This window comes from Callospermophilus lateralis, chromosome 8 (genome assembly GCF_048772815.1).
Source record: "Callospermophilus lateralis isolate mCalLat2 chromosome 8, mCalLat2.hap1, whole genome shotgun sequence".
NCBI classification, from domain to species: domain Eukaryota; kingdom Metazoa; phylum Chordata; class Mammalia; order Rodentia; family Sciuridae; genus Callospermophilus; species Callospermophilus lateralis.
In genome coordinates this window covers 87,621,482-87,635,820 of record NC_135312.1, presented here as the reverse complement: position 1 = coordinate 87,635,820, position 14,339 = coordinate 87,621,482, and the positions used below count along the sequence as shown (strand labels likewise).

The 14,339-nt window shown below is 32.7% G+C and overlaps 1 protein-coding gene across 2 annotated transcripts in view; it reads right to left on the bottom strand.

The window, feature by feature from the left end:
- Tbck (TBC1 domain containing kinase) overlaps positions 1-14,339 on the bottom strand; it is a 237,430-nt gene that overhangs the window by 170,263 nt on the left and 52,828 nt on the right. For both annotated transcript variants that reach the window (XM_076864170.2, XM_076864169.2), the window contains exons 6-12: positions 11,753-11,894; positions 8,234-8,294; positions 6,941-7,002; positions 6,286-6,347; positions 5,240-5,388; positions 2,643-2,781; positions 56-155 (exon numbers count right to left, since the gene is read on the bottom strand). In XM_076864170.2, coding sequence (XP_076720285.2) covers positions 56-155; positions 2,643-2,781; positions 5,240-5,388; positions 6,286-6,347; positions 6,941-7,002; positions 8,234-8,294; positions 11,753-11,894 — 715 coding nt within the window. The remainder of the gene's footprint in view (positions 1-55; positions 156-2,642; positions 2,782-5,239; positions 5,389-6,285; positions 6,348-6,940; positions 7,003-8,233; positions 8,295-11,752; positions 11,895-14,339) is intronic.

Below are 14,339 nucleotides of genomic sequence, written 5' to 3'. Positions count from 1 at the left end.
TTTAAAGGTATTTGAAAAAATACCTGAAGCAAATTTGGCAAAGTATTTTTCTTACGTTTCTTAGCTGGCATAAAGACAATGTAACAGTAGTATCATCTAATAGGGAGCTTCTATCTCGTCCTTGTCCAAAGCTTTCACCATCTTCAAAGAGAAAACTAAAAGAGATTTAAAAATATATATATAATTAGCATATAAAATCCAATTTATTGTTTTTTCTAGAAAATAAAATTTTTCAAAGTAATAATCCCTTCATCAAGAAATAAATTTTAGAAGGTATAACTGGTAGTTGAGACTTCTCCAAACAAGTCCTATTTTTAGATATCTCTTGAGTTGATATGAACACAGTATTTATATATAAAGCATTGCACAGTTGGATGCAGTGGCAATTGCCAGTAATTCCAGCTACTTAGGAGGCTGAGGCAGGATGATCACAAGGTTGAAGGCAGTCTTGGCAATTTAGCAAACAAAATAAAATAAAAAGAGCTGAGGAAGTAGCACATTGGTAAATTGTCTCTGGATTCAATCCCTATTACTACCCCGCCCACACACACAAAATAAATGCATTTTAGGAATGCAAGATTATCATTTACAACTGTTCATGTAGTTTCAATGCTAAACTTAACTATCCTGACACTATACAAAGATGTTCCTGAAGTTTATATAGGTGAAAAATGATAAAGGGAAAAAGAAAAAACACATTCTCAATTCTCAGGGGAAAGAATATTGACTAACAATTGATTGTTTAAAATTTCAATGAGGGGATGTGGCTCAAGCGGTAGTGCGCTCGCCTGGCATGCGTGCGGCCCAGATTCGATCCTCAGCACCACATACAAAGATGTTGTGTCTGCCGAAAACTAAAAAAAAAAATTAATATTAAAATTTCAATGAATTCTATATGCCAGACATGGTGGCTCATGATTATAATTCCATGAACTTAGGAGGCTGAGATAAGAGGATCGCCAGTTTGAGGGCAGTCTCAGCAACTAGCAAGGCCCTGTCTCAAAAAAAAAAAAAAAGAGCAGGGGATGTGGCTCAGTGGTTAAGCATTCTTGGATTAGATCCCTGACATAAAACATAAATAAATAAGAATCTATATATCTTTCAAATCATTTCTTCCTAGTATTTCCATCATCTTCATTCCTGTTTTTTACTTAATTCAATGGATGAGTGGTATAATTGAAGTAAATACATCTAAAAATCAGTTTTAAAGGGAAAAAAAGTGGAAACCTAGTGGTCTATCCAAATAATTTATCAAAATAAAAACGTCAAGAAAAAAAGGGAAGAGCAGATGGTTTCAAAACTTATCTGCAATAAGCAAACCTGTTCTATAATCTGAAATTAAAATTTTAAACCATGGATAGAAGCTCAAAAAACTCATGTGCACTCTGGGTTCATGCCTATAATCCCTGTGACTAGAGAGGCTCAGGTTGGAGGATTATAAATTCAAGACCAACCTCAACAACTTAGGGAGACCCTGTCTCAAAATAAAAATTAAAAAAAAGGCTGGGGGTAGAGCATCCATGATCCAATCCCCAGTATCAAAAGAAAAGAAATTCATGTTCATATTTTTCTGAATAAATAGGAATAGTAATGTACAATAATGACAATTTTGGCCCTTAGGGATACTTATTTAACTTCCGATCTAATTAATAATTCAGTGTGTTTCAGATTTTTCTAAACTGTAAGCACAGTAAGTGAAGCCACAGAGCTTAATCTTATAAGTGTATTTGGAAAAAGGACACAATTTTCTATAATAGTATATACTAGTCCAGTTTGTTAACTACTTTGACTATTACTGTTCTGACATACACTTTTCATTAATATCAATTATTACACAAGAACATTGTGTAATACACTAACTTAAAAATAAAGTTCTTAATAAATGGTCTTAAAAAGAAAAAATTTAACAAAAAACAACAACAATCAAAGAATTTGAATTTTCTCAGGTAGAGTTTAGAGGAAATTCTGTTTTGGAAATATTATTCTGATGCTATTCAAATGGATCGTAAAGCAAATTATTTAACAAAAATAATCTTTAAGCTGGGCATGGTGATGCACGCCTGTAACCCGAGTTTCTTGGGGCAGGAAGATCATAAGTTCAAAGCCAGCCTCAGCAAAAGCAAGTTGCCAAGCAACTCAGTGAGATCTGTCTCTAAATAAAATACATAATAGGGCCGGGGATGTAGCTTTGTGGTTGAGTACTCCTGAGTTCAATCCCTGGTATCCTCCTCCAAAAAAAAAAAAAATAATAATAATATTTAAACACAGTAAAAATATTGAAAAAAACTGCAATTAGAAACTCTGATCAGCTGGGCACAGTGAGATGCATGCCTTTAATCCCAGTGCCTCCGCAGAGGCTGAGAAGGAGGATCTTGAGTTCAAAGCCAGCCTCTGCAAATAGGAGGAGCTATGCAACTCAGTGAGATGCGTCTCAAAATAAAACACACACACACACACACACACACACACACACACACACACTCTGATGAATCAAACAAGGGGTTGACTTCCAATTTTCTGCATAATCATTTAGTTGGAATGTTTACAAAAGGAAAAAAAAATTAGCCAAACTATTTTGGGGGTTATTACCAGATTTTGTTTGTTTGTTTTTTCCATTTCCAAGAGAAGTTTTCTTTCCTTACTTGGGAAGTGTGCAGATAGGTGGTTTGGATCGAATGATTTCCTTATTAACAAGCTCTTTCTCCAAGTCACCTCCAGCCAAACACCAAAGGTAATAAACTTCTTCAATAGATCTCTCTGCCAGGTAATCAGTGTTTATATCTATTAATGGTGAATAAAAACAAATCAGCAAGTACAATTTGTTTTGTTAAATGTCAACATAGCTTCTATTTAGAAACAGTAAAAAAAAAAACCAAAAAACTGAAGAACAGATGTCTGGTTACTAGTTTTACATGCATGCTAGGAGCTGGGAAGTTGCCATTCCACCTAACAATTAAAAAGCTAAACATAATAAAGAAAATCAATGATTTCTTTCAGATATACAAAAGAGGTAAGGACACAGGACAAATGACAACCCCCAATACTACAGAAATAAATAGGAGAATATAAAGAGTCACAATTCACTGAAGCAGGGACTCATGAGTGGTAAACACCCTAGGAACCAGTGCTAGGGCAGGAAGATCTGAACTATAACTAATGAATTGCTGGGAACTCAGTGTTGTAAGTGTCTGAAAGTTAAAATCTTCAGGGGAACCCATTCATAGAAGGACCTCATATATCTGTGAGTTCTACCTATAGGAGTTTCATTAGTTTCTCACAGTATTTGGATACAAATGCTCTTATGCGGGGCTGGGGATGTGGCTCAAGCGGTAGCGCGCTCGCCTGGCATGCATGCGGCCCGGGTTCGATTCTCAGCACCACATACAAACAAAGATGTTGTGTCCGCCAATAACTGAATAAAATATTAAAATTCTCTAAAAAAAAAATGCTCTTATGCTACTGGCAGGGGGAGGAGAACATGAAACCATTTTGAAACATGTCAGAGCACTCTTATAAATAAGGCCTGTGCTCAGAAGAAGCTTAGCTAGAGCCTAATTGACTTGGGATTTGGGAAATACCCAACTCCAGCAAGCTCTAGTATTGTGTGTGATAGCATGGCCAGGAAGAGGCAAAGTGTTGTATGGTTCTATGATGGAGTCTATGCCTCTGGACTTTGATTACCATGAGTGCTTCCTGCCTTCAGATAGAAAATGATGGCTAGAATGGGATGGAGTTGGGTATCCCTTCTTCCACAGAGGGGTATGCCAGATTGGCAAATTCAAATTCAGTTTTTATAATAATATGAATGCTCTTAGTGAAAATAATATCTTTCTAAAAGTGGTTTATGCTAAATAAATCTCAGGACCTAAACTTTGTCTTTTTATTTTTGGGTACCGGAGATTGATCTCAGGGGCACTCAACCACGGAGCCACCTCCTCTGCCCTATTTTGGATATTATTTAGAGACAGAGTTTCATTGAGTTGCTTAGTGCCTTGAGTTTGGTGAGGCTGGCTTCTGAACTCACAATCCTCCTGCCTCAGCCTCCTGGGCCACAGGCGTGCGCCACTGCACCCAGCTAAAGTTTGTCAAAACCTAAACATATTTTCTGCACTCAAAACGGAAGGTGAACTGCTGTTGTAGTATATTTCTTGTCAAGAAATTTTTCCTAGGAGAAACTGTCATACCAAGGAGACTTCTCTATGAATCCCATTAGGCAACTTTAGTTCATAAGTCTACTTCTTAGATCAAGAGAAACTAGAAAAAATGAAAATCTGGAATATTTATCCTTTATATTAGAGGAATAGAATTGGAAATTTTACCCTCTATATTATCAAGAAAGTAGTAAAAGCAAATAAAAGAATTTGATACATAAACTAACAAAAGCTGTCTCATCTCATGTTTCAAGGCACTAGATGTTTCTAAGGAGTCTTTCTTGATGTCCCAGACAGAATTAGTTTCTCCTTCTACTATTTCCGTTGTTCTATGTTCATATTGACCTTTGTTTATAATAGTGATATGTAACTAAATGCCTGCCTGCCTTTACATTTGATATGTTCAGTGTGTGGTAAATAGTGGGAACTCAATAAATATTGAATGAATGTTTAATAAATATATTCTGCCATGACTTGTGTCATGATAATTTCTCAGTATAAAAGTAATTTACTGTTGTCACTAAAACACATATTCTGTGAGTTGTAGTCATTACACAAGAATGAAAACCTATAATCCTAGCTATTCAAGAGGCTGAGGCAGGAGGATTTCAAGTACCTGACAAGCTTGGGTAACTTATCTATACCCTGTCTCAAAATAAAAATAGATAAAAAGGACTGAGGATATAGCTCAGAGGTAGAGCACCTCAGGGTTCAGTCTCTAATGCTATTAAATCACTTAATCATTCAATTGATCAATGATAAAAGGATTAAAAGAATGAAAACCTAAAAGCTGATATTCTCTTCAAATGCAAAATATAATGGTATGAACAACTTCCTATCAATAACATGATTTTTAGACATAATTTATAATAAGTTACATGGAACATACATAATTTAAAGGATTAAAATTTGGGGTCAGTTGTATTTTTAACACATTTAGAACCATTACTTAATTCTCAAATAATTATCCATGAAAATCCTACTAATGTAAAAATATATTACTGATAAAATGAAATCTGAAAGGAGAATAAGGGGACTTCCTTTAGAAATAAGTCTTATATGACTGTCTATATTTTATTTATTATTACCTTTACACAACTGACTGATATCCTCAGGCAGAGTTAAATCAGCACATCTCAGAGAAGATGAAAACAGACTGGCAGGTTTGATAAACGGGGTGTACAACGGTGACACTTCACTGAACACTTTATCCTTCATTAATTCATTTGGGGTTGGCCTTGAGAAACACAATTTAAAATACAGAGCATGAGTGAAAGTCATAAAAAAATTTCCTAGGACTATGGCACACATTCAAAGAGATACTCAAGTCTTAAATGTCTCATTAGCACAGAAAATAACAGAGGTCTTTGCAGAATCTAGATGTATATTTTTAAATAACAATCAAATAACCATAAATCCTTCATTTTTAAGGTTTTGATGTACTTTCTATATCTCATGATCTAATTTTTAAACTTTTAGCCTGACTAGCATGAACCTGCGTTACTGAATATCTTAATTAAATAAATATGTAAAATAATACCTTTTAAATATGCTATCTACCTTTTTAGGTTCATGTAGCATTTTATCCCCAAACTATGCTTTTAACACCATTTCTGTCTTGATAAGATTGTTTTTTAAAAATAAATTATACACATTATTTTGAAATATTGTAGGACGAGTTTAGGAAAAACTAAGTCTTTGACATCTTCAAATGAAAATGAATTAACAAAATTTCCAAGAAATCATTTTATATTAGCAATTATTAGCTTAGCTCAACATTTATCCAAGCTCATTAATATAATACATACTACCAATAAAGTATGTTCTCATTTCCCTCATATTATGATTGGGTCTAGCAATATCAATAATTCAAAGAGATTTTTTACTTGAAGGCTATGAAATGAACTAGTAACTTCTTTTGGTATATGTCATGATTTAACTTTAATAATTTTTTCTTTTATTAATAAAAAATTAAAGCCTTATATCACTTGCATTCATGATACTAATGTTAATCATGTACATGCCCTATATATTTAAATATCTATATGTAATTTATTAGTATTATAATAAGAGAAAAAATCAGATGCTTATATGTTTGGGATCATTATACTTTTAAAGTCTTAACAATATCAACCTCGTAGAAGGATGGAAAGTGAGGCACTTCTTTAAAAGATTTGTCACATTTTCAGGAAGTTCCTGGTAAAGAAAGACAGAAAATAATAATTTGTAATGATCCATTTCAGAAATATATTTTACTCAAATGTTAGCTTCTCCAGAAGGTTTTAATTAAGTCTTTATCTGTACTTTATATAAATTTATTTTAATATATCACTCTCTGAAATAAAGAGAAATAAAACAGTTTTAGAATAATTTGCTACCGGATCTCAACTATGCAAAACAACTTTTCATTAACAGATTGCTATGATTTAACTGTATTCCCTCCAAAATTCAGGTATTGAACCTTAATGGAAAAGTTAATAGCATTAAGAGGGTTGGACCTTTAAGAGATAATTAAGTCACAAGGGCTCCTCTTCTTGGGGTTGGGATAAAGGTCTGTATATAAGAGGCTTCACCTAGCATTCGCCTAGCTTGCCCGTGTGAGGATCCACCACTCTTCCCTTCTATAGATGCAGACCTCACTAGAGAACTAAGTCTGATAGCACCCTGATCTTGTGCTTTCTAGCCTCCAAAATAGTGATAAAATAAATTTTTGTTCTTTATAAATTATCCAATCTCTCATATTCTGCTAAATAAGTACAAACAGAATAAAACACTGATTAATGACAAACCTTTATGATGTCCAGACAACCATGTTCTTCAGCCAGAACTATTACAGTGTCATCTACACAGTCTATAAAACAGAAAACACTATATGAAGAAATTCTGCTTTTAAAAATCTATTAGACTAGCCAGGCATGGTGGCACATGCCTGTAATCCAGAAACTGAGGCGGCTGAAGCAAGAAGATCACAAGTTCAAGGACTGCCTGTCTCAAAAAAAAAAAGGACTGGGGATGTAGTTCACTGCTTCTGGGTTCAATCCCCAGTACTTAAATAAATAAGACTAATCAGACATCAAATATTTTAAGTCACATAGTAACAGTTTTGGCACTTGGGAATTCTAAAAAAAATATGACTTTGTTAATTTTACTTATATGTTTTGATAAAAAATACCTCAAATACTAAATATTAATTAATCATAGGTACAGAAAGAAAGCAATTAAGTAGAGATAAAGCTGTTATTTAAGAAAGGTAAAAATAAGACTGTTATTTAATAGCAGTCTTTTAATAAGACTATTTTTCATGATTTTATACTAATTTCTTTTTTATTATATATAATTTAGAGAATATATACACATTTCTCTGGGGATTTAAAGTATAAGCTTAATCTGTAAACCACATTTAGTAATCTCTAATATTTCTTCATAGCTATACTATCAATTTTTGTAATTAAATGTGGTGAATCTGATAAAATTTCATGTAATTTTATTTATACTTCATTACTTTATTATCACTTTTCTACAACTATTCTTATTTGTAAACTCTTAAGTTGAATACAATCTGTTGCTTTTACATAAAATGTTTTATCAATATTCTTCTCTCCTTTATTAACATTCATATTTAATTTATTCAATTCTTAAGTAGATTATAAAAAATTTTTGTTAATATGAATTTCAAATACATAAAAAATATGAGCATGTTATAAGGAAAACTAAACTTTCTTCCTGAATTGTTTGATACATTAGTCAAACCAAAAGACAATCCAAAAGTTAAAAAACATTGTCTGAAGTTAAATTGCTACAGAGAGGTATAATTTTATATTCACATAGTTTGCTTTTGTAAGTTAGCTTATTTGGCTATATCATGAAATTCCTTAATGAGCTCTGTTATAACATTCAGAAGGCATTTCTTAAGCTCTCCTGTTAATGCTTAGCTCTGATCATTAAAAACTTGGAGAAATGAGACATTTCACTATTTCAAAAGAACACATCTTCAATGTGCATGATTTGTACATTGTTCATGATGCATAAGTTACTAAAGATTATATTTATAGTGGAAAGGTAATCAATTGCATGACACTTACCCAAAGTAAGCAAAAATTTTAGTCTTTCAGAAATATCCAAGCTTTGAAATAATTTTCTTCCCTAAATAAAATGAGCAAAGAAATTCTTGTTATTTATATCTTTTCTTCCAGGGAGGTAATTTCCACATCTGAAACTGATTTTATCAGGTACTGCCATTTATCTCCAGAGGTTTTATGGATTTGTAGTCATCTCCACTAAAGGACAATTACTGGCAAAATGACATTTTAAAAAGTGTTGCTTAATATTTAATAGACATTTCATGTGTCTAGGGATCAGTACATTCTAGTTTGATCTTAAGGATTGTTCCATTTGAGTCCCATATGTACTTGGCTATCTAGAGGTATTCCATGACAAGAAGTATTATTTTATTAAAAGATCAAGATACCCCTGGGGAAAGATCTGCATTAGCCTTTCACCTACCTATATAATTCTTACTTATGTATCATGATTCAGCTAGTTTATTGTCTCTACTGAGAAACATCCCCTAACAATCCTTCCTTCCATAGTAACTTCAGACAGCCACCTTGATGTTCCCATAGCACCTGGCACATTTTTAAAAGATGCACATATTATATTTTAATTGTTTCCTTATTAGTTTGCCTCTGGATTTTTCTGGGAATGGCATCTTGACTAATATACCTCCAAAAATTATGTGTTGAATAACAATCGACTCTTCCATTACCAAATGGTTACATAACTTGAGTACATTACTTCACCACATTAAGCTTGCCTTTTTACATTGGTAAAATTGGAATATTAATTGTACATACCCTATAGGTAGTGATGAGGGTTATATAAAGTATAAAATATTTCATTAATGTTAGTATTATATTTCACTTTCATTAGAAATTAAACTTGTATTATCTTTTAAATAAATTCACAAGTAGAAGACAAGAAGATAACAGTCTTTCTGTAGACTCTGCTTTTTTAATAAAGAGAAAAAAATGTTCTTGAACATTTGAGATCAGAACTATAGATAAAGAGAGCCTTTAAAAACAAAATGAAAGAAGCCTGGCACAGTGACACATGCCTGTAATCCCAGAGGCTAGGGAGGCTGAGACAGGAGGAGCGTGAGTTCAAAGCCAGCTAAGGCAACATATTGAGGCATTTAGCAACTCAGTAAAACCCCGTCTCTAAATAAAATATATTTTTAAAAAGAGCTGGGGATGTGGCTCAGTAGCTAAACACCCCTAGATTCAATCCCCAGTTAAAACAAAACAAAACAAAACAAAACAAAAAACACCAAATGAAAGAGTTTGATGAGGCAGAAGATTTAAGCATATATTTAGTCTGCCATCCTTAAGCTGAATACCTAAACTTTGAGTACCACTTAAAGTTCCATAAAGGCCTGCAGTAGAATTAAGCTTAATTTTAAATCACACAGCTCTCAGTATTTACCTTCAAAGTTTATAGGTTTTAATTTAATTATGAGCTCTCCAATGATGTGTCTTATTTATCCCTTGTTATATATCCCTTGTTATCATAAGTGTCAAACGCACAGTAAATACTCACTGATATTTGTTGAAATGAATGACTCATAGAAAATGTACCCAGATCACTAGTGAAGACTTTATATATCTGGGATGCTAGCAAAAAGGAAAAGCTGTATACTTTATATTTATACTTATTATGTGCACTTCACATCCACATTCCAAAAATTTTTCATTTCAGCTGTGATTTTAAACAAAAATAATATTTACTATCATCTGCATATCAATGAAAAGTTGGATGGTTAGACAAAAACATAAAATCTGGCATATTCCTTTAGAAAATGCAATGCTAACATGTAAGCCATCATGTTATGAATATATTAACGTCATTATTTTAAAAATAAAACACTAATGAATGGTTTTCTATGCCATACTAATAGATGCTAATATTATTTATGAAAGTGGAATCCAAGCCTTGAGAAGTGAGGTGATAACCTAATATACTTTGGATCTTCAATGACCCCAAAGGCCCATATGTTAAAGGTTTGGCACTTTTAAGTGGTGACAAAAACTTTAAAAGGTGAAGCGTACTGGAAGTTCTCAGGTTGTTGGAGGCATAACCTTGAAAGGGATAGTGACACCTCAGTCCCTGCTCTTTCTTTTCCTCTCATTTTTGCTTCCTGGTCATGAGGGGAGATTTGCTTCACCACGCATTTTCACAATGACATGCTGTCTTGCCACAGGCCCAGCAACAGGGCCATTCAATTGTGACTCAAAATATGAGCCAAAATAACTCTTTTCTCTTTGCAAACTGATTATCTCAGGTATTTGTTACAGTAACAGTTGACTAACATATTACCCAAAGTCACACAGTTCTACTTTGCAACATCAGACTACAAATACAGTTTGAACTCCAAAAACTTATCTCTTAACTTTTATATAATACATGTGCTATTGAATTATTTTGAATGTTTTGTTTTGCTGTTTTTGTTTTTGTACTGCTGATTAAGCCCAGAGGCTTTACCATTGAGCTGCATCCCAGTCCTTTTTATAATTTTTTAATTTGAGAGAGGGTATCACTAAGTAGTTAAGGCAAGCCTTGAACTTGTGATACCCCCTCACACCCCGTCTGCTTCCCAAGTCACTGGGATTACAGGTATGTTACAAAGAATTTTTAAAGAAATTTTCTCTTAAACACACAAAATGAAATAATAATATCAACCAAATTCTTAGAAATGCAAATTGTTCAATGAGTTATTTTCTTTTCAAAATATTTGGAAAATCCCTTGGTAGAAACAAATGAACAATCCAGATTTCTGCCCCCAGATGCTATGGTAGAAGAAGGAGAGGAGAGAAGGCAGAGTATCTAACACTGGCAGATAATTTGAGGACAGATTACCACATTATTAGTTGTTCCTCAAAATTCACTCTCATATATATTTTTTAAATTTAGATATTCTGCTGAAGATGACATTTCCTAACCTCTCTTCTACTTACATGTAGCCACTAGTGAAAAGTAAACAGGATTTTTATTTAAAACTATTAGATCATATTCTTAAAGGCAGCAATACTAAACTCACTCACTCTTCCTTATCCCTTTTAGCTACAAAAAAATGATTAAGGGGGGAAAAAAAAAGCAACTCTGAAACCCAGATATTGAAAATGGTGATGAAACCATCATTCTTGCCTGCCCAGGCTTCTACATGATATGGTGGAACACAGCCTATCTGCTCTGAACATAAGTAAGAAAAACATCTACATTCTTTAAGTTATTGTATTTTTAATTCTTTTGTTTATAACAACAGCTTAAGCCTTTAATAAATACAGAAGGTGTCTGGAGAAGGCTTCCTAAAAATCCAACAAACAAATTGAATTTATAGGAAATAAAAGAGAACAGGAGGAAAAAACACCAGAGAGCAGAGAAACCATGAACACATAAAAAGCATAATTAATTTTAGTGCAATATTCCTGAAGCTGTTTTCACTTGGTAAAGGTGTAATTATTTTACACTTTTCTCTAAATTTAATCCATTTCTACAGCAAAACAATAATAAACACATGATTTAGTTTAACATTTGTTTATACATACCACACAAAGCTCAAATAAAATGATTCCAAGAGACCATACATCTGATTTGGGGCCAGAAGGCAATGGTTTTTCACTCGGCACATGATCAGTGGTTTTGAAAATTCCTTGTGCAATTACTTCAGGTGCCAAGTATGATGGATACCTATAATGATATATTAAAATCATGAATAATTAATATGAACTATAATGAGGAAAAAAGCAGGAGTACATTTTTCTATCAGTGTCACAAGAACTAGATAAAAGCCCCATGCATTAAAATCAACAACTGTAGCTAAGAAGAATTCTAAATTCAATATACAATGTCTAAGAATCAATTGTACCTATATGAGTTTCTAATGGTTTTAAACCACCATATCTCTCTCCAGCATTGGTAGCTTTCCTGTTTTTAATACACTGCCTTTCTTGCAGTCCTCTGGGTTTCTTCTCTTAATAGTGAATTATTATTTTATCATTTTAACTTTGAATTCAGTATATATTATTTTGAGCAGTAGGAATGTCAAAGCTATAAAAATATATAAATTGAAAAGAAAGACTTTCTCTGTACCTGTCCCCCCATATGGAAGAACACCATACTACTTTTTTTCACTTAAAATATATTTGAGATCATTCTCTACTTTGTGTACAACCAGAGATATGAAAAATTGTGCTCTATATGTGTAATATGAATTGTAACACATTCTGTTGTCACATATAACAAATTTTAAAAATTAAAAATAAAAAAACAAAGCAAATAAAGAAAACTGAAAAAAAATAACTATAGAGTTCCTTCATTCTTTTTGAAAATTGCTGATAATGTCATTGTATTGATAAACAACTTGTTTGACTAATAAATTTCTTTTGCTACAACAATTTTCAAATGAATACATTATAAATGTAAATACTCTACTTATCAGATATATGGATAGATGGCAGTTAAATTCCTAGAAGTATCATTACAAATTCATAACTTATACCACATCATATTGCCTTTTGGGGAGGTTTTATCAATTTATGTTCTCACAAACAATATATAGGGTTCATTCCTTCATACTACCTTCATGATAAATTTTTTAAAAGTATTTTAGTAAATATTGAGCAAATACAAAAGACTATTAAATATGAATAAGGTATAAAGAATAAAGCTATAATAAACATCCAAGTACCAAGGAGCAATTTAAGTGAAGAACAAATTATCACTAAATTCACATTCTGGTTCTCCTGGATTATATTTCCATCCTTATCCCTGAAAAGAAAGAGATATGTGGAATTTCTTTATAGCTTTACCACATGATTATATCCTTAAAATATATTGTTCAGTTGAGCACATTTCTAAATGTTATAGTACTGGGATTAGATTGAGGATATTCTTTTGCTTTGTCAATTACCATTATTTATTTGAAAGAGTAATCTGTATTGCTGCATGTAGTCATACACCATTAATTTTTACTTCTATTTTATTAATAAATCATTATTTGTCCATTTAAACATCAATGACATTTAAGATATTTCCTGAATTTTGCATTATGAACAATGCTTCACTTAAAACTGTGTACAGCATATACCTGAAATTTCCCCAAAGGTAAGAAACTAGAATTGAATTTCTAGGCCATAGAATACATGTTCTTTCAACTTTTTAAAATTATGTCAAATATTTTTTGCAAAAAGTTATACCAATCTATATACCACCAACAGATATGATGGTCCCTGTTGGTTACTTCTTCATCAACACTTAATATTTATTTGACAGGTATTTTAATGTTTGACAGTCTGCTAGGTGAGATCTATATGTCAATGCACATTCAACTTTTAAATCCTTGAAAATTAGTAAAATTGAGGCATCATATGTTCATATGTTTATTAGCCACTTGAATTTATTATTGTGAGGTGCCTGTCCAAGTTTTCTACTCATTTCCCTAGTAGATTGTTGTACTAGAGTATTCAAGAAAACCCTCATCTCTCTTATGTTTACAGATTTACTAGAAGGACTCATGGAACTCAGTATGTAGGTATACTCAGAGCTAAGATTTATTACATGATATAGTAAGGGTATAAAGCTGGATCACAAGAGAAATAGAAGAGATTCTTGGGGAATCTATGTACAGGTTTTCTTCTGCTTTCTACTTCCTATCAGGTATTAAGCAGAGTACACTCTTCTTGGCAACAGCAACAAAAATGTACTAACAATGGCCAGGGAAGTTCATCAAAAACTTATGGCCTGAGGTATTTACTGGGGACTGGTCACACAGGCACTTATTGGTTGTCATGTACAAAAATATAGGACTCCTAGAAGGAAAGCAACTATTCAACATAAACTTCATTATGCAAACAGGTACGGAAAACGATGCTTACAATTAGAGAACCATGGGAATGCTTCTGGAGTCCAAGTTCCCAGGTAAGGACAAACCTGTTAAGCAGGACATAGTTTCTACAGAGAAAGTCTTCTGGGATAACCTTTTTCTACATAGCTGATTTTTTTCTTATTGTTTTGAAATGGTTCTTTAAAATTCTAGGTACTAGCTGGGCATGGTGGTGCATGCCTGTAATCCCAGCACCACTGGAGGCTGAGGCAGGAGGATCATGAGTTTAAAGCAAACCTCAGCAAAAGCAA